The 18,818-nt window shown below is 37.4% G+C and overlaps 3 protein-coding genes across 6 annotated transcripts; 2 read left to right on the top strand and 1 right to left on the bottom strand.

Moving 5' to 3' along the window:
• Nucleotides 1–620: 620 nt before the first annotated feature.
• LOC140966207 (heterogeneous nuclear ribonucleoprotein 1-like) lies at nt 621–5,116 on the top strand. 3 transcript variants are annotated; one of them, XR_012173275.1, is made up of 4 exons: nt 621–944; nt 1,994–3,164; nt 3,845–4,068; nt 4,772–5,116. XR_012173275.1 is itself a non-coding variant. In XM_073426555.1 (2 exons), the coding sequence occupies exons 1-2, from the start codon at nt 723–725 to the stop codon at nt 3,089–3,091; spliced, it is 1,320 nt and encodes a 439-aa protein (XP_073282656.1). In that variant the 5' UTR covers nt 621–722; the 3' UTR covers nt 3,092–3,501. The 3 variants fall into 3 exon arrangements, 1 of the variants encoding a protein (XP_073282656.1); XR_012173276.1 differs by lacking the exon at nt 3,845–4,068 and having other exon boundaries at nt 4,772–5,114; XM_073426555.1 differs by lacking the exons at nt 3,845–4,068; nt 4,772–5,116 and having other exon boundaries at nt 1,994–3,501.
• Nucleotides 5,117–5,824: 708 nt separating this feature from the next.
• Nucleotides 5,825–11,029, top strand: LOC140966209 (protein unc-13 homolog). Its single transcript, XM_073426556.1, has 5 exons — nt 5,825–6,582; nt 6,950–7,831; nt 7,900–8,352; nt 8,495–8,681; nt 8,793–11,029. Exons 1-5 carry the CDS (start codon nt 6,106–6,108, stop codon nt 9,764–9,766), a joined length of 2,973 nt encoding a protein of 990 aa, XP_073282657.1. The 5' UTR covers nt 5,825–6,105; the 3' UTR covers nt 9,767–11,029.
• LOC140966210 (cyanate hydratase-like) lies at nt 10,752–13,522 on the bottom strand. Of its 2 annotated transcripts, XM_073426557.1 has the most exons (4): nt 13,194–13,516; nt 12,312–12,383; nt 11,133–11,241; nt 10,752–11,029 (listed from the first exon to the last, which is right to left on the bottom strand). In XM_073426557.1, exons 1-4 carry the CDS (start codon nt 13,457–13,459, stop codon nt 10,961–10,963), a joined length of 516 nt encoding a protein of 171 aa, XP_073282658.1. In that variant the 5' UTR covers nt 13,460–13,516; the 3' UTR covers nt 10,752–10,960. The 2 variants fall into 2 exon arrangements, with proteins under 2 accessions (XP_073282658.1, XP_073282659.1); XM_073426558.1 differs by lacking the exons at nt 10,752–11,029; nt 11,133–11,241 and adding an exon at nt 11,304–11,448 and having other exon boundaries at nt 13,194–13,522.
• Nucleotides 13,523–18,818: the final 5,296 nt, after the last annotated feature.

Genomic DNA, 18,818 nt, shown 5'->3' with positions numbered 1-18,818 from the left:
AATAGATAAAACTATAATAAAGATTCAAAACCAAATTAATAAATTATAATATATTCGACTCCATATTTGTATTTGGTTTTTCATCAGGTCTCTAATAATAAAAAGCAATAAACCTAATCGTATTTATATCTTAATATTTATATTCTATGTAAACCTTAATTATCAGATACCAACTTATATGATTTTTTTTTGTTTTGCATTATACTTTTTTTATTTACTAAAAAAAATTTTGAGTGCACAAGCAACTATGACTAAATTTAATCTACAATAAAAACGAAATTAAAATATAATCTTACATGAATAAAAATTTTTGGAATATATTTAGCTATAAAAAATTTAAATCCATTTTACATATTAGGTTTTTCGGAGAAAATGCTGAGAGAAATATAAATCCATTTTAAATAATTTTTCCTTACAAATAATAATTTTAAATCCAATATTTCCACAAAAATAAAAAATCTCTCCCGTTTTTACCTCTACCAGACTACCAACGATAATAATAATAAATAAATAAAAAATGTTCGCTCAAAAAAAATAATAATTAACTTCGAATCTCAGCCCTCAACCTGGAACCTCATCTGATCCCAGCCCTTCATATAAATTCACCTCTCTTTTCCTTGCTACTCTTCAGCAGTCGGCTGAGTTAGTTCACGCTGCTGACCCCAAACCCTTATTCCCTTGAACTCAGCACTCATCTCTGCAATTTTTCATCGGAATTATTTATGGATTCAGATCAGGGGAAGCTTTTCATAGGTGGAATTTCATGGGAAACAGATGAGGAGAAGCTGAAAGAGTACTTTCAAGGATATGGAGAAGTATTGCAGACGGCGGTGATGAGAGACAAGATTTCTGGAAAGCCAAGAGGCTTTGGTTTTGTCGTATTTTCAGATCCAAACATTCTTGATGGAGTTCTTCAGGATAGGCATGTTATTGATGGCCGCACGGTAAGATTCGTCTGGTTTTTTGTACATTTTCATTCGTTGGTTCGCGAAATATCTGTGTTCGACATTTTAGTTTTTCTTGGTTTATTTTAGCATCTGGGTTTATGTCAATTTACCTTTTTTTTAAATATCTATGTTATCTAGCGAGCTCCAATTAGATGCTTATTGTTTTTGGGACCTAGTATTTGAATTTGTATTTCTTTTGTATTTGGCTTTTGTTGAGACCCTTGTTTTCAGTTTTATTGTTTATAACCACGTTGATTTCATTTACGTGTATGACATACAATTATTCCATCTGCATAACATGCGTTTAAAGTATGAACACTTTCCGAGAATATAGCCCGAAGAATGCATTTATATCTTGAAATTTCTTGTTGTCTTTTTTTGCTTTTGCTATATCTTCAGTTTTTGGTATCAGTTCATATTGACCATCATTTAGGGTTGTTTTACTTCATGGGAGACATTGTCAGCCAACAGCCATTCTGTTCCTGATGGTTTGTTTGTGTTTTGTTTATAATTGTTAAGAATTCTCATTGCATGTTGTGTTATTTGCCTGTTTTAATACTTTAGCATTTATTATGTGCACATGTATGGGTTTTACACAACCCAACTGCCAATTGTTGATAGGGTAGTTTTTCAACACAAGATTATGTCTATTAATTAATTGTGCAATATTATTTGACTATCAATTCATAGGCTTCTTCCAATGGAAGATACCGTACCGTACTGCTAATCGATATCTTGGTACTATTCTGATGTTGATTATTTTACGTATTTAGGAAAAGAGAGATAGTTAATAAATTAAGAAAACTCGGCTGATTTTTTTTATGATCCAGTTAATGTTTTTTGAAATGACATGAGCAAGATTCTGGATGATGGGTAATCCACTTATGACGTAAAATAGCTCGTATAGTGGATTACCACGTGGGGTTGTAACTGTTTACTAAGTTCTTCACCAACTCCAGGCAGAACGTGCAGTTGAATTACCCCGCCTTTTTATGTGATGGTTTTTGTTCTTTATAATGATGGGATTTTATTGTTATACCTGATAGGTCGAGGCTAAAAGAGCTTTATCACGAGAGGAACAGCAAGTTTCTAAAGTTGGAAACCCTGGTGGCGCAAGAAATTTTGGAGGTGGTGGAAGTACCAGGACAAAGAAGATATTCGTTGGGGGTTTGCCAGCAACTTTGAGTGAGGATGAATTTAGGCAGTATTTCGAGACTTATGGTATGGTAACTGATGTAGTGATAATGTATGACCAGCAAACAAACCGTCCTCGCGGATTTGGCTTCATTTCATTTGATTCTGAGGAAGCAGTAGATAGGGTTTTACACAAGACATTTCATGACTTAAATGGCAAGCAAGTGGAAGTGAAGCGTGCTCTTCCCAAAGACGCCAATGTTGGTGGTGGTGGCCGATCTATGGGTGGTGGAGCTGGTGGTAACAGTGGAGGATATCAGGGTTATGGATCTTCTGGTGGTAATTCAAGCTCTTATGATGGGCGAATGGAATCAAAGTTTATGCATTCACAAAATGCTAGTGGTGGTTATCCTTCTTATGGTTCGTCTGGGTATAATGCTCCTGGTTATGGGTATGGCAATGGTATGGGCTATGGCTACGGGAATTATGGTGGTGCCAACCCAGGGTATAGTGGTCCTGCTGGTGGAGGCTATGCAAATCCTAATGCTGGATATGGTGGTGGCCCTCCAAATGCTCCTAGAAGTTCCTGGGGCTCACAAGCTCCAGCTGCATATGGCTATGGAAGCTCTCAGTGGGGTACTCCTGGCGGCGGTGGCCCAGGTAACAATGTGCTTCCTACTGGTCAATCTCCGGGTGGTTCTTCTGGATTCGGGAATCAAGGTTATGGTTACAGTGGGTATGGTGGAAATGATGGAGGTTATGGAAATCAAGCGGCTTATGGAGCTGTTGGTGGGCGTTCGGCAACCGGCCAAAATGGTAGTGCTCCTGGAGATCTTCAATCTGGTTCTGGCAGTTACATGGGTGGTGGTTATGGCGATGGAACTGGTAATATAGGCTATGGAAATGCTGGATGGCGATCTGATTCATCAGCAATGGGGTCACATGGTGGCCAAGTTGGCTATGGAAGCGGGTATGGTAGTGGTTCAAATCGATCGGGTCAGCAGCAATAATTTATCGCTTGAAGTCAATCTATTCTTCTTTTGAGGAGCTCTTGCAGTTTACAAACTCTCCTCTCTGGCCAAAGTAGGTGGCTCTTGCCAGAAGTCACCTATTCTATGGGGCTCTTTGGATTTCTTTAGTTTGTTTGATCATATTTATTGGTTTTACTGTTATGCTAGTTTCTAATAAGTCATACTTCTTCGAGAATAGTCTTCTTGCAATTTTCTTTGCTTTGAAGTGTAGTTTTAAGCTTGTTTTGTGTAATGTTTGAGATATGCTAGCTTCTATTGAACCTTATCCTAGTGAATTGCTGGTGTGCTATTAGTGTTTTGACATGTAACCCCAGTAGAAAGGTTTATGTTCTCTGGAATCTCCATTTCCATGATGGTGGTGATATTTCATTGCTAATCTGTTTGTTGAATGTGGCTTACCATAAACTGAATTATGTTTGTTTGATATTGATATCATTAAATGCATGTTGATTTGGTGAACCTTTAGTGGCAGGAGCTCGGATATTTCCGTATTATATAATTCTTTCAATACTGGAACTATCGAAGATCTTAGCTCTAGTTCTTGTTCCATAGAGTTGTAATTTTTGTTGGAAGTTCAGCATCATGGCATCAGATAAATTAGTTTAGTAATGGATTTCAGTGATAGATAGCAGTAATGGGATGAATAGCCATAATGGATAGCGGTAATCTACTGGTAGATACATTTTGGCAATGGTATAATCTTCCTCCTGTATTTGGCCTTGTGTTGTACAGGAGTGGAGGGGCTTGCATAAAAAAGTTGGATCAAATTTTCCAAGCAAGCTAAACATGAGCATATTGGATAATCTGTTTAGCATGGAATGAGACTTTAGAGGTGGCTGTGCCTGGGGTGACACGAGAATTAACTTGAGCAGAAGCAGTCCCTGCAGCTGTTGAAATGATATCCTTCAATATTCCTTGGGTTTCTGTGGGAAGAAGATTCACAGCCATAGATTTTGGTATGTTGGTTTTGTAGGGCTGTTAGGCTGGTTTTCATGTTACGATATTGTGGACGGAGTCAGATACAACAGAATTGGTCTCTTCTATTTTTTCATCTAAATTCTAAGGCGACTATTTGGTACTTGTTCAGGAGTAAAGTCTTTGGATTTTCTCTGCTTTCAATTTTAGTGTTAAATTCGGTTTGCTCATACCTATGTTTACTAGCTTTTCCAGGTCTTCACTTGTTATAATATTTGAGATATTTTAGCCTCTATAGAACTTTTATTGAGTCAATTAATGGCTAGTTGTTAGATTTTTGCCCGCAGCCCTATGAGCAGAATTTGTGGTATGGAATTTTCTTGTCTGTAGTTTTTGATGGCGGTGACATATTATTCCATATTCCATCACTTGGCCAAAACTGAACTTTGTGTCTTGAGTGTAGGGTATCATTTGAATCAATTCCCTTGGCAAACCTCTTACAGATGGAGTTCGGTTATTTCTGTCTTGTTTAAATCTTTCTATTATGGAGGTAGTTAAGATCTTAGCCGTGGTTAGTGTCGATTTGAGTTGTGTTTCCATTAGAAGTTTGACATTACCACAATTTGTAGCTCATAGTGAATAGATAGCAATGGGTAGTGGTAGTTATTATGGATAGCGGTAATCTACTGGTAAATTTTGCCGTTGACATAATCTTCCCCCTCTGTCTGGCCTTGTGTTGTACAGGAGTCAAGATTCTTCCAAAAAAGGTCTGCGAAATGGCCTCCTGAGACAAACACAAGCGTGTCAAAGGGGTTGCTGTGACTGGGTTGAGTTATGATGAACCGAAACAGGTCCTGAAGCATTCGAAATGGAATCTCTCAAGATTCGCAGCAAGGACTTTGGTATGTTGATTTTGTAGGGAGTTGGTCTAGTTTTCATGTTCTGATATTGTGGAGGGCATTGAGATAGAAGAGTACTACTCTCTCGACTGATTCTAATTGTTTCTTGTTCTTGTCATTGCCCTTTCTCCTTTGATACATTTAATTCACATTTCAATCTTACGCAAAAGTTGATGTTATATACAACATAATGTGAGAATGAAGAAATAAGGTTACATTTTGATGGAGGGATTTGGAGTTAAGATTTCAAATCAAACTTATTCACCTAGGTTGTTTAATTTCTAAATTAATGAATTTAAAATCATTCAGCTATTATCTGTAGTTATTTTCTTATCACAATGCTGAATAGATTGTGGTTACATTTTTTTAATAACAATGATGATTTTCTAATTCTTAATCCGTTCAGTCATTTGAAATCATCTACTGCCTTTTGAAATCAAATACTCCAATCTAGATGGACCTTTATATGAAACACCTACGATATTGCTTGCATGTTCTGCTACCCGTCCTTGTGTTGAAGCGAACACATAAATTGGTCTCTGTCGGATGTGAATTTTATGTTCAGATTTATATTTTGATTAAATTGACTCCTGCGAATGCTTGAAACCATCCTAAACAAAGAACCAATCTCAAGAAAATATGTATTTTCTGCGATTAAAAAAGAAATGAAGTTTACGTTAAGTTTTACGATATTCAAAATTTTTTAATATACATATAATGTTCTTTCTTTTCCCCCTCAAATGATTAGCTTTTTATTAAAAATGTAATTTGGAAATGCATAAAAAAACACAATCCACCGTTGACGAAAAGGTCCTGTTTTTTTCCTAGAAATCCTAGGGAAAGTAGTACGTACATGAGAATCCTTCATGTTTTCCTCGTATTTGTCGCATAACAATGGGTGCAAAACACAGAGAAAACGAGAACCATCAATCTCTGCACCCTCTTCCTGGTAACTAACATGGTCTGCCCCCCACCCATGTTTCTTTTGCTCCTCTTTTCACAGAACATTCCTTAAAAATCGATATAATGTTTACCAGCTTCTCTCTTCCCTCTCTTCCACCAGACTTCTAATCGTTATTATCTTTGAAGTCTACGCCGTTGATCCACCACCACCACCTCCGTCTGTCCAACGCCAATCTGAATACCGACACTCCTAAACCTGGCTCTTATATCAGCCACATGGATCTCTCTTCGCCTTTCGGGAAACTCGATGGTCTTGACCGGGATGACTTTCGGGAGGCGGCATACGAGATTTTCTTCACAGCATGCCGGTCTTCTCCGGGGTTTGGTGGACGGAGCGCGATCACTTATTACAACTCTTCAGAAGGCGGGGATGGAAATGGGTCAGGTCCCGGGTCACCAATGAAGCCACCGGGGGTTGGGATGGCAGTGACGAGTCGGGTGAAGAGGGCATTGGGGCTACGAATGTTGAAGCGAGCGCCATCTTCCAGGCGTTCGAGCTCATGTGGAGCGAATCCATCATCTCCAAGTGGTGCAGGGTCGAGTCCGAGGATGTCGTCGACACTACCTGCGTCGTCAGTGGCGAGGCTGAGGCGGCCGATGACATCGGCAGAAATTATGAGGCAGCAAATGAGGGTGACCGAGCAGAGTGACAATAGACTTCGCAAAACTCTAATGAGAACTCTAGTTGGCCAAGTATGCAATATTATTATTTTGTGTTACGATGAATATTGCATGCATGGTTTACGACATTTTTTTTGGGGGGAATGCATGCGTGGTTCACGACTTTTTGAAGATATATATAGTAGATAAATAAATATTGAGTTTATTTTAAGATGATAAAATTTTACTTTGAAAAGCTCCTATAAATTAAATTTTTTTTTTTCTCGATCGAATTCCTTGTCGCTTAATGTTATGTTAATTATACACAAATAGATAAACAAAAACTTCACCCTAGCATATATATTGACAATAATTTTTTTTAGAAATTTATTGTTTGTTTATTTTAAATTTTTTTTTTTTAAAAAAAAGACAAATATTTGAAGATTCGTTGTTTGATTAGATGGGCAGGCGAGCAGAGACCATAATTCTTCCTCTGGAGTTACTCCGTCATCTGAAACCATCTGAATTCAACGATGCTCACGAGTACCATATCTGGCAAAAACGACAACTAAAAATACTCGAAGCAGGACTACTCCTCCACCCTTCTATCCCACTAGAAAAATCAGACATAGTTGCCGCTAAATTTCGAGACATTATCAATTCTTGCGAAACAAAGGCAATTGACACGGGTAAGAATTCGGAGGCAATGAAAACACTTTGCAACTCTATCGTTTCCTTGGCTTGGCGAAGCCCTGATGGTGGAGCCTCCGACGTGTGCCACTGGGCCGATGGATACCCCCTCAACGTCCAAATCTACACAGCCCTTCTCAGCTCAGTTTTCGATAGTAAGGATGAAACGCTAATCATTGATGAAGTCGATGAACTGCTAGAGCTTATGAAGAAAACTTGGTCTACTTTGGGGATTAACCGGTCCATACATAATCTATGTTTCACTTGGGTGCTTTTTGAGCAGTATATCGCAACTGGGCAGGTGGAGTCGGATCTTCTTGGGGCATCTCATGCTATGTTGACTGAAGTAGCAGCCGACGCTAAGAAGGTCAATAGAGAGGCGATTTACATCAAGATGTTGTCAAATGTTTTAACAGCAATGAAGAAGTGGTCTGAAAAAAGGTTGTTGGATTATCATGAAAGCTTTGATAGGGGAACAGTTGGAATAATGGAAAGTATTCTTCCTTTGGTTTTCTCTGCCACAAAGATACTCGAAGAGGATATTCCTTGCTACGTGTCGATTAGTCAAGAAAAGGGAGAGACGGGGGACGAAGCTTCGGGGAATAGGATCGACTATTATATTCGAGCATCACTGAGAAACGCATTTGCAAAGGTATGTATATCTATACTCTTAAGAATGTTTTCATTTTCATGGTGTTGCTAACTTTTTTATATCGATAGATGCTCGTGGATAAAAATGGAAACGGGACATCCCTTGAAGGGCAAGAAGTGAGTGAAATGCTCATCAAATTGGCTAGAGAAACCGAAGAATTGGCTTCAAAGGAGAAGGATATATTCAGTCGAGTTCTTAAGAAATGGCAACCCATTTCTGCTGGAGTTGCGGCTGTTACACTGCACACTTGCTATGGGACGTTACTAAAGCAGTACTTAACGGGCACGTCTATGCTCAAGAATGAAACAGTCTTGGTGTTGCAAAGGGCTGGGAAATTAGAGAAACTTTTAGTACAGATGGTGGTTGAGGACTCTGTTGAATGTGAAGATGGAGGCAAGGCAATTGTGAGAGAAATGGTTCCTTACGAAGTTGATTCAATCATAGTTAAACTTATGAAACAGTGGGTTCAAGACAAGTTGAAGCAAGGGAATGAGATTTACCAAAGGGCAAAAGAAACAGAAGTAAACTTATTGAACCACAAATTCCTCTATATACGTTTATAAAGAAAATTATTTCTAATACACGTGGAATCAAAATGTCACATTTCACCGTAGAACTTAGAATTGGCACATTAAGTTCTTAACTTTTTTCATAATTCTGCAGACATGGAATCCAAAGTCCAAAACTGAGCCGTACGCTCATTCTGCTGAAGAACTAGTCAGATTCGCCAAGGAAGCTGTAAAAAATTTCTTCGAAATTCCTATAAACATAACAGAGAATCTTGTTTATGATCTCACTGAAGGTTTAGAACATCTCATTCGAGATTACATAACGTTCATTGCATCATGTGGTAAGAATTGCTAATTTATCATCATCCTAAGCAGAAGCTAAGCAACTGCATTCTAGTTTACACAATGTTTGTCTCTCTAAATCCTAAGCACACATTTTTTCTCATTTTTAGGATCAAAACAGAGTTATATCCCCACACTTCCTCCGCTAACACGATGTAGCTTGGATTCAAAGTTCCGAAAACTCTGGAAAAGAGCAGCATGCAGTGTAGGAATTGAAGATCCAAACAATAATTTGGGCAATGAAGGAAACAATCCCCGTCCATCGACAAGTCGTGGAACACAACGCCTATATATCCGTCTCAACACCTTACATTACCTTCAATCACAAATTCACTCCCTTGACAAAACATTAACTCTGTCGCCGAAGATAACTCCATCACCAAAATCCTGGTTTGGTAACAGAAGGCAACTCAACAGTTCATATTTTGAACATAGCCGATCAGCAATACAAGTTGCTTTTCAGCATGTGGCAGAAGTAGCAGCCTATCGTCTAATATTTTTGGATTCAAACTCGGTTTTCTACGGAAGCCTATACATTGGTGATGTAATAAATTCAAGAATCAGGCCAGCATTAAGAATACTCAAGCAAAATCTTACTCTTCTGTGTGCAATAGTGACTGATCGTGCTCAACCACTAGCTCTACAAGAAGTAATGAAGGCCTCTTTTGAGGCGTACCTCATGGTTTTGCTAGCTGGTGGCAGCTCCCGAACCTTCTCCAGGTTTGATCACCCAATGATTGAGGAAGACTTTGACAACTTGAAACGAGTATTTTGTACATGCGGAGAAGGTTTGATAGTTGAGGATATGGTTGAAAAGGATGCGGAGACAGTTGAAGGGGTGGTCGCATTGATGGGGCAGTCAACCGAGCAATTAGTAGAAGATTTCAGTATTGTGGCATGTGAAGCTAGTGGGATAGGAATGGTGGGTGCAGGGCAGAAACTTCCAATGCCACCGACAACTGGTAAATGGAATCGGTTAGATCCAAATACCATATTGAGGGTACTTTGTCATAGGAATGATCAAGCTGCAAACCATTTTTTGAAGAGGACATTCCAACTAGCAAAGAGAAGGGACTCGAGATAATTAAGAACACTGTATACTTGAAAAAAAATTAAAACAATATACACCAAGAGATTTCTTAATTTATGTAATGAAATTTTCTTTTTAACAAAGTTTTAATTGAATTTTTAGTGGTATTCCTAAGACAAGAATATAGGATGGGAGAGCACACTTCTAAATTTTGTCTTCATTTTTCTTAGACCTAAGCGATATTTGATTTGTAATATTGGGGGAAAATCGGGAGTTGCTTGAAAGATTTTTCTTGTACTACTTTGGATATTAACTATTGTTGAAAATGTATTAGATAGTATTACCACTAGTGTCTAGACATACACATCGCATCATTACAACGTCTATACCGATGTTTATTGCAGAACTGTGCAGAATAATGATTTGTATGATCTCTACAAAACAAATTATAAGAAAAGTGAAAATCGGTGACTATGAGACAAACTCGACGACTCATCCTTAACTTTACTCTGAAAACATATTAGTTTATTACTTTACTCCAAAACTTCAAAGTTTTAGACAACTTCAATCAGAAGATGGAGAACCAGGAGTTGATTTTTCCAAAATCAGCCATATATTTTCGATCATACTTTTTGATCATATAAAAGAAAACTTCACGAAGAGATAGCTATCAGGTATGAGTTTCTTACAAAGCAGTAGTCTAAGGTACATGTTCTTGCCTCTTCTTTCCAGTTCACACGGTTTCTGGATAACAATATTACAAAGCCCTATTGACTGAGTAGCTATATTCACCTTTGAGGAAAGGCAATCACAGGTTTTCCTTTGTGAATTTTATATTTGATCTCCTAGGCTTGTTGAAGCTGTTTTAATGTAAATTTATTAACACTCCAATTACATTTGTTTCTTACACAACTTCCAGGAATCTTGAATACAACTACAATGAGATTACCACTAAATTGATACTGACCCTAACTGCAATTTCAAGACCAGTATGGAGGATTTTTTAGATTTAACTAGATTAGAAATCATGCAAACTTCAGAAATAACCAATACATTTAGATTTAGTTACCAGATTATTATTTAAATTTTGCAAGAACTACATATCAGATCTTTACATCAAAATGTAACATGGATACAAGATCTGACATACCATCAATTTCATGGTACCTGAGTATAATTCATAATCGGGAATTATTTAATAAATACCAACAGCAACAGACACAGACAAGGGGTAAGGGACAACTAAGATTACCCTTTCTTTGATTCATGAACTTGATTTTTTATCTTTCTTGTTCTTGATACCATATGCTCAGTACGCTGCACAAGGAAAAAATATATAAGAAAATTTATAGCAATTAATTGTGAAGTCCAGAAGCAATTGAAAAATTAATGTAACAAAGAAAGTAATTCAGCCACATACATGCTCAGTGTGAGGCAAATATTTCCCGTCAAATGTCAAGACAACACGATCCTTTCCATCCACACCTTTAATTTTGTCGACTGAACAGTAGAAATCAATTGCCGACATGCTACTTATTACGTTCCCCGGTCAAGCAAAAGATTTTTTTAAAAAAAAGAAAAGAAAGGGTAAGGTAAATCATATTGATTAAATATTGTAATTTAAAGGCTCAAGTTCTTCATTTAGGCCATCACCACTATTGTACATTATAAAAGTAATACCACCACCCACAACTTTAATTTTGTAGACTGAACAGTAGAAATCAATTGCCGACATGCTACTTGCTAAGTTCCCCGGTCAAGCAAAAGAATTTTTTTTAAAAAAAGAAAGAAAAGAAAGGGTAAGGAAAATCATATTGATTAAATATTGTAATTTAAAGACTCAAGTTCACCTTTTTATTTAGGCCATCACCACTATTGTACATTATAAAAGTGATACCACCACCCATGAAAGTTTTAATAATTTAAGCCGGAATTATTAAATAGAAGCATGATCATAAAAGAATTTTACTTACTAACAGAAAATAAGAGGTGATACACTGTCAGAAACTAGGACTCAAACTTGGCTATTTAGCATTGACACTAGACTTGTAATTACAGCAATAAAGCAATTTTTCGGGAACAAGATAAATATTTTAATGTTCAATTTCTTGAGAATTGTAACAGCACTTTTCTGGCACAAAAAGATAAGGTCCTGCTTCCTAAACTCGTAAAAGGAATTCGATGGTCAATTACAGGAATTATGTTATATTTATAATCGACCACGGAGAAAGAGTGAATGTCCTGCTTAATGATAAGGTGATAATTTGTGCAGGATTGGGGATATGTAGGAATCATAAAAAACAAGGGAATCTTTCAAATATTCAATTTTATCAGAAATTAAAAAATACACATAACTCACAGGTGAAAGGTCAATTTTTTTAATTAAAAAAACAGGGAAGCTCAAAAAGGACATAAGAGACAGGGTCTATCCACAATATCTACAACGAAGCATTTACCAGATGATATTGCACATTCTATGGCATATACAAACAACATGGAAATGTGATTGTAATTTGTATGCCATATTCAAGTTACAATTAGTGTTAAGGCACTAACTATGAAGCAGTTACCAGGTTCAAAATAAAGAACAACTACTTACATGCCATCACCAAATTCCTCGTTTATGATCTCCTTTATGCTCTCCCCAAAATGCATAACAGCTTCGTTTAACCTGTAAACAGGAAAATGAGAACTTTAGAGATCGTACAGAGATCTCGAAAGGCAGCACAAGGTCAGCCAAATGCATAGTTGCAAACGACATTTTAATTGGTCCAAAGATAAGGCTTAGAAATATCAGTATAGATACTTTGCCATTCAAGTGAAATCCCAAACGACATTTTAATTGGTCCAAAGATAAGGCTTAGACTCAGTCATCCCAAAATTTCTGGACCAAGTAAATAACTTAATTGAACTGAAAATACCAAAACCTGTGGGGAGCTAGAAATATCAGTATAGATACTTTGCCATTCAAGTGAAATCCCCTAATCTCTGACTTTAAGTTCTTTTTGTGCTATTCTTTCTTTGCATAGAAGCATGGTCGAAAAGGTCGAAGCTTTGCAGTTTGATTCATATTTTTCGACATCAAGCACTTATCTTCTATATCATAAATATTGCGATCCAAATAACATAAACTACATCATCTGTAAAGATGAACAGACCACACACACACACATAAACTAAAGCCTATACAAAGCATACAGGATAAATCAACTCAAATATACAAACTCAAAATTGCTCAATTAAGTTAATTTACATCGCTTCACTCACTAAATGCATTAACGATTCTTTCAATAGGGAAAACAATCGTCTTTAATCAAAGAAAACAAGTTTCTCAAACTCAAACCCGAAAACAATGCCAGCAAATCTAAGCCCCACGCTTAGCAAAATTCAACATAGAAAGTAAAAGCTTTCAAGAAACTAATTTCAACGAATGAAAAAATTTCACCAACATAAAAGGACAAACCAAAAGCAACGGAATTACCTATAAATAGTGGGTTCTTGAATTAATCTTGGATCATACGATCGGAGGGGGGGTTGCATCATCTCATGAAGGTGATCTTCAGACAGTTCGGGCAGGGCTGCCCGGAGTAACGGCGCGGTGTCCGGCTTGAGCTGGGCTTGGCGCCGCAGGAGCTGAGCCACGTACACGTTAGTCAGGCCAGTCTCCTCGGCTATCTGCCCGTAAGTCTTTCCCGAGTTCCTCTTCACCGCTTGGAGTGCATCCACCGTGCCGAGTTTGGATTCCATTGAGTTGTTTCCAGACACACAAATGTTCCAAGTGCGATGATTATTCAGATTTCTTTATTTCCTGTTTTTTTGGTAGAAAACAAATTAAAGTTCGGTCGATGAGAAAAAGATTGAAAATTGATTTATAATTCTCAAAAAAAAAAAAAAATTGACATATAATAATTTAGTTTTATAGAGAAAATAAAGATATCATAATTACAGTATATTCAATCATTAAGAAGTAAGTAATAATCAAGCTGATCAAGTGTTTTGATTCCAACGCATCTAATTAAACTAATTTACAAGACACTGAATTTTGGATAGATTTTTGAGTACGTCTTTTGAGAGACGGTCTCACGAATCTTTATCTGTGAGACGGTCTCAACCTTATCGATATTCACAATAAAAAGTAATGAAAAGTAATACTTTTTCATGGATGATCCAAATAAGAGATATGTCTCACAAAATACGATCCGTGAGACTGTCTCACACACATTTTTTCCTAGATTTTACGTTGTTAGGTTGCTCATAGCAGAAATGGTTTTTTAAAAATTTTGATGTTTTAACTCATAAGTTTTTATATTTTATAAGTTATTTTATGATTTTATAAACGATAAGATATTATTTTAAAAATAAATTGTTAAGATTGATATTTTGTTTATTTGTGTGTTTATATTATATATACACGATCTATATATATGAAGTAAATTGTAAACACTATAGTTGATTTATGAAACGATTTATATATTCGCAAATTTGGAAATATATTAATGATTTTAGAAGTAAAAATGTCTGTTGAATTGGCAACGACTATATATTTTTAAGTGTTTAACTCATTTTTGAGTAATTACGTATTATGTTAATGATTTTGCAATAATTTGAAAAATATGTAGAGTAGGACTCTTGTGAGACGGTCTCACGAATCTTTATCTGTGAGACGGGTCAACCATATCGATATTCACAATAAAAAGTAATACTCTTAGCATAAAAAATAATATTTTTTTATGTATGACCCAAATAAAAGATCCGTCTCACACAAGTTTTTGCCAATTATGTAAGCTGTTGTCATTGATGTCTGATTTCAAGTTCAATTAGTAATTATAAAATCTTGTTTGTTTGAGCTCAAAGTTGATCATATATAACCAAGAATTTTTTTGGAGACGTGCTTAAACCTCAGTAATTTTATTTATATTCGTATTGGTGCGTGCGTACATGTTATATTGTGTTTGGAGCAAGTTCAAATTAACATTGGTGCTTAATTAATTAAAATCAATTTTTGCAAAAGTAATGACATGATTAGGTGATTAATAAGATTATACATATCAAAAACGGATAAATAATATTGATAAGGTTTGTTGTGTCCATGCATGCAAGCATACGAGAATCAATTATGCCCAACTACACCACCACCTCCGCCGACTCCAACACCCTTGCCTAATCCTCCGCCTTTATCCCATACTTTACCAAAACCTCCACCTGCTCCGCCACCAAGGCCAGCACCAGTCCCACCACCACCAAACCCGACTCCCTTTCCAACTCCGCCCCAACCCAACACCAGCTCCACCGCCACCCAACCCAACGCCCTTCCCCGCCCAACGACCAAATCCAACACCCTTTTCATCGCCATTTGAAATATCTCTAGCTACCACCGAAGCAGCCACAAGAAAAGGTAAACAAAGCATATATAAAAAAAACCACCTCCACGCACCATTTCCAAGAATCAATATATATAAACTTCCAATGGAGAAACCCATGAATTAGGGACGTTTTATAAGAAGCAGAATTTGCATTAAATGAATTCAGCAATCAACTGTCTTCCAACTTTGACAACAGAAATTGTCGGCAGGAACATTTAGGCAGGAGCATTTAATGGGAACAGTATGTGCCAGCATAATTTGAATAGAATTTGAACACGGCAGCTGACTTCTTTGAAATGGGAGATGAAAATTCACACTGAATGATGCCTCTATNTTGGAAATATATTAATGATTTTAGAAGTAAAAATGTCTGTTGAATTGGCAACGACTATATATTTTTAAGTGTTTAACTCATTTTTGAGTAATTACGTATTATGTTAATGATTTTGCAATAATTTGAAAAATATGTAGAGTAGGACTCTTGTGAGACGGTCTCACGAATCTTTATCTGTGAGACGGGTCAACCATATCGATATTCACAATAAAAAGTAATACTCTTAGCATAAAAAATAATATTTTTTTATGTATGACCCAAATAAAAGATCCGTCTCACACAAGTTTTTGCCAATTATGTAAGCTGTTGTCATTGATGTCTGATTTCAAGTTCAATTAGTAATTATAAAATCTTGTTTGTTTGAGCTCAAAGTTGATCATATATAACCAAGAATTTTTTTGGAGACGTGCTTAAACCTCAGTAATTTTATTTATATTCGTATTGGTGCGTGCGTACATGTTATATTGTGTTTGGAGCAAGTTCAAATTAACATTGGTGCTTAATTAATTAAAATCAATTTTTGCAAAAGTAATGACATGATTAGGTGATTAATAAGATTATACATATCAAAAACGGATAAATAATATTGATAAGGTTTGTTGTGTCCATGCATGCAAGCATACGAGAATCAATTATGCCCAACTACACCACCACCTCCGCCGACTCCAACACCCTTGCCTAATCCTCCGCCTTTATCCCATACTTTACCAAAACCTCCACCTGCTCCGCCACCAAGGCCAGCACCAGTCCCACCACCACCAAACCCGACTCCCTTTCCAACTCCGCCCCAACCCAACACCAGCTCCACCGCCACCCAACCCAACGCCCTTCCCCGCCCAACGACCAAATCCAACACCCTTTTCATCGCCATTTGAAATATCTCTAGCTACCACCGAAGCAGCCACAAGAAAAGGTAAACAAAGCATATATAAAAAAAACCACCTCCACGCACCATTTCCAAGAATCAATATATATAAACTTCCAATGGAGAAACCCATGAATTAGGGACGTTTTATAAGAAGCAGAATTTGCATTAAATGAATTCAGCAATCAACTGTCTTCCAACTTTGACAACAGAAATTGTCGGCAGGAACATTTAGGCAGGAGCATTTAATGGGAACAGTATGTGCCAGCATAATTTGAATAGAATTTGAACACGGCAGCTGACTTCTTTGAAATGGGAGATGAAAATTCACACTGAATGATGCCTCTATATACCACTTGTTGGTCCCACTTTCGGAATTTGAGATAATAAAACCCGAAAATAAAGAATAAACTGGACACCGAGATTTACGTAGAAAACCCCTAAAAATTATTAGGGTAAAAATCACGGGCAAGATGAAAAGAATTTCCACTATAATATTTTGTGGTGTACAACTCACTCACTGTGTTTCCAAAGATAACACACACTCTCTTAATACAGGAGAACAAAACACCTCACAAATATTATAGAACTAATAGGAGGAATAATAAAACACAAGAAGAAACTTGTGAATGGGATACTTAGAAATGCCGAATGATGCCTCTATTTATAGATGCATCTCCAGTGTGAATTTTCATCTCCCATTTCAAAGAAGTCAGCTGCCGTGTTCAAATTCTATTCAAATTATGCTGGCACATACTGTTCCCATTAAATGCTCCTGCCTAAATGTTCCTGCCGACATTTCTCCCACTTGGAGATTTGATTGAGAATCAAACACATCTCCACACATCCTTTCAATCTTGTCATTCCCCGCTGCTTACGTTTCTGCTAGGCCACTTGAGAATCTACACCACTCAAACTTTTCAATGTTCACTGGCTTGGTCAGAAAATCGGCTATGTTATCCTTTGTATGGATCTTCTGCATATCCACGCTTCCTTCTTCTACTACTTCCCGCACAAAGTGAAATTGCACTCCAATGTGTTTCGTCCTGGAATGAAAGGCTGGATTCCTTGCGATGTGCAAGGCACTCTGACTATCACAAAACAAAGAAACATTTTCTTGTTTGTGCCCGATCTCCTCCAATAACCTTTTAATCCATATTGCCTCCTTGCAACCTTGAGTAGCTGCCATGTATTCTGCCTCTGTTGTAGATAACGCCACAACTGTCTGCAGTTTTGAAACACAGCTTACTGCTCCCCCTGCAAGTGTAAACACATAACCAGTAGTAGATTTCCTCTTATCAGGATCACCTGCATAATCTGAATCAACATAGCCCCTGAGTGTAAAATCTGATCCTCCATAACTTAATGCAGCATTCGAGGTACCCTTAATGTATCTAAGGATCCTCTTGACAGCGCTCCAATGCTCTCGTCCAGGATTCGCCATATACCGACTAACTGCTCCCACTGCTTGAGCAATATCCGGTCTTGTACAGATCATAGCGAACATCAAACTTCCCACTGCTGATGCATATGGTACTCGAGACATCTCAATCCTCTCTGCTTCACTGCTAGGACACATCTCGGAGGATAACTTGAAGTTAACAGGAAGAGGGGTCGATATTGGCTTACTATCTTGCATGTTGAAGCGTTGCAAGACTTTCTTCAAATAATTTTTCTGGGAAAGCCAAATCTTTCTGTTACTTCTGTCTCGGTGAACTTGCATCCCTAGAATCTTGTTTGCTGGTCCCAAGTCCTTCATATCAAATTCCCTAGCCAACTGTGCCTTCAATCCTTGGACATGATCTTTGTTGAGGCCTGCTACCAACATGTCGTCCACATACAACAGCAAAATGATATAATCATCACCAGACTTCTTGAAATACGTACAAGGGTCTGCACTCAGTCTGTTGTATCCAAAGCTAATGATAAAGGAATCAAATCTCTTGTACCAACATCTCGGCGCCTGTTTGAGACCGTAGAGAGATTTTTTCAACCTGCAAACCAAGTTCTCTTTGCCTTTTTCCGCAAAACCTTCTGGCTGGAGCATATAGATTTCTTCTTCAAGATATCCATGAAGAAACGCCGTTTTCACATCTAGCTGTTCTAGATGTAGGTCAAACACCGCACACAATGCCAGCACCACTCTGACTGTTGTAAGCCGAACCACAGGAGAAAATATCTCATTGAAGTCAATGCCTTCTTTCTGAGCATACCCTTTTACCACCAATCTAGCACGATACCGCTCCACTTGGTTATTGCCATCACGCTTGATCTTATAGATCCATCTGTTTCCAATGGCTTTCCTTCCTCGTGGTAGTGTAACAAGATCCCAAGTTTTATTTCTGTCTAATGCCTCCAACTCTTCTTGCATTGCTATCATCCACAAAGATACATCCGAGCTTTGAGTAGCCTCGTGGAAACTCGATGGCTCACCATCCTCTGATAATAGACAATATGCAATATTGCTTTCAGTGACATAATCTGAAAGCCAACCTGGTGGTCTTCTGTCTCGAGTTGACTGCCTCACATTGGAAACTTCAGACT

The sequence above is a fragment of the Primulina huaijiensis genome, unplaced genomic scaffold (assembly GCF_012295235.1).
Source record: "Primulina huaijiensis isolate GDHJ02 unplaced genomic scaffold, ASM1229523v2 scaffold20195, whole genome shotgun sequence".
Taxonomy (NCBI): domain Eukaryota; kingdom Viridiplantae; phylum Streptophyta; class Magnoliopsida; order Lamiales; family Gesneriaceae; genus Primulina; species Primulina huaijiensis.
Note: the sequence above shows the minus strand (reverse complement) of the source record. Positions and strands in the feature narration are given on the sequence as shown.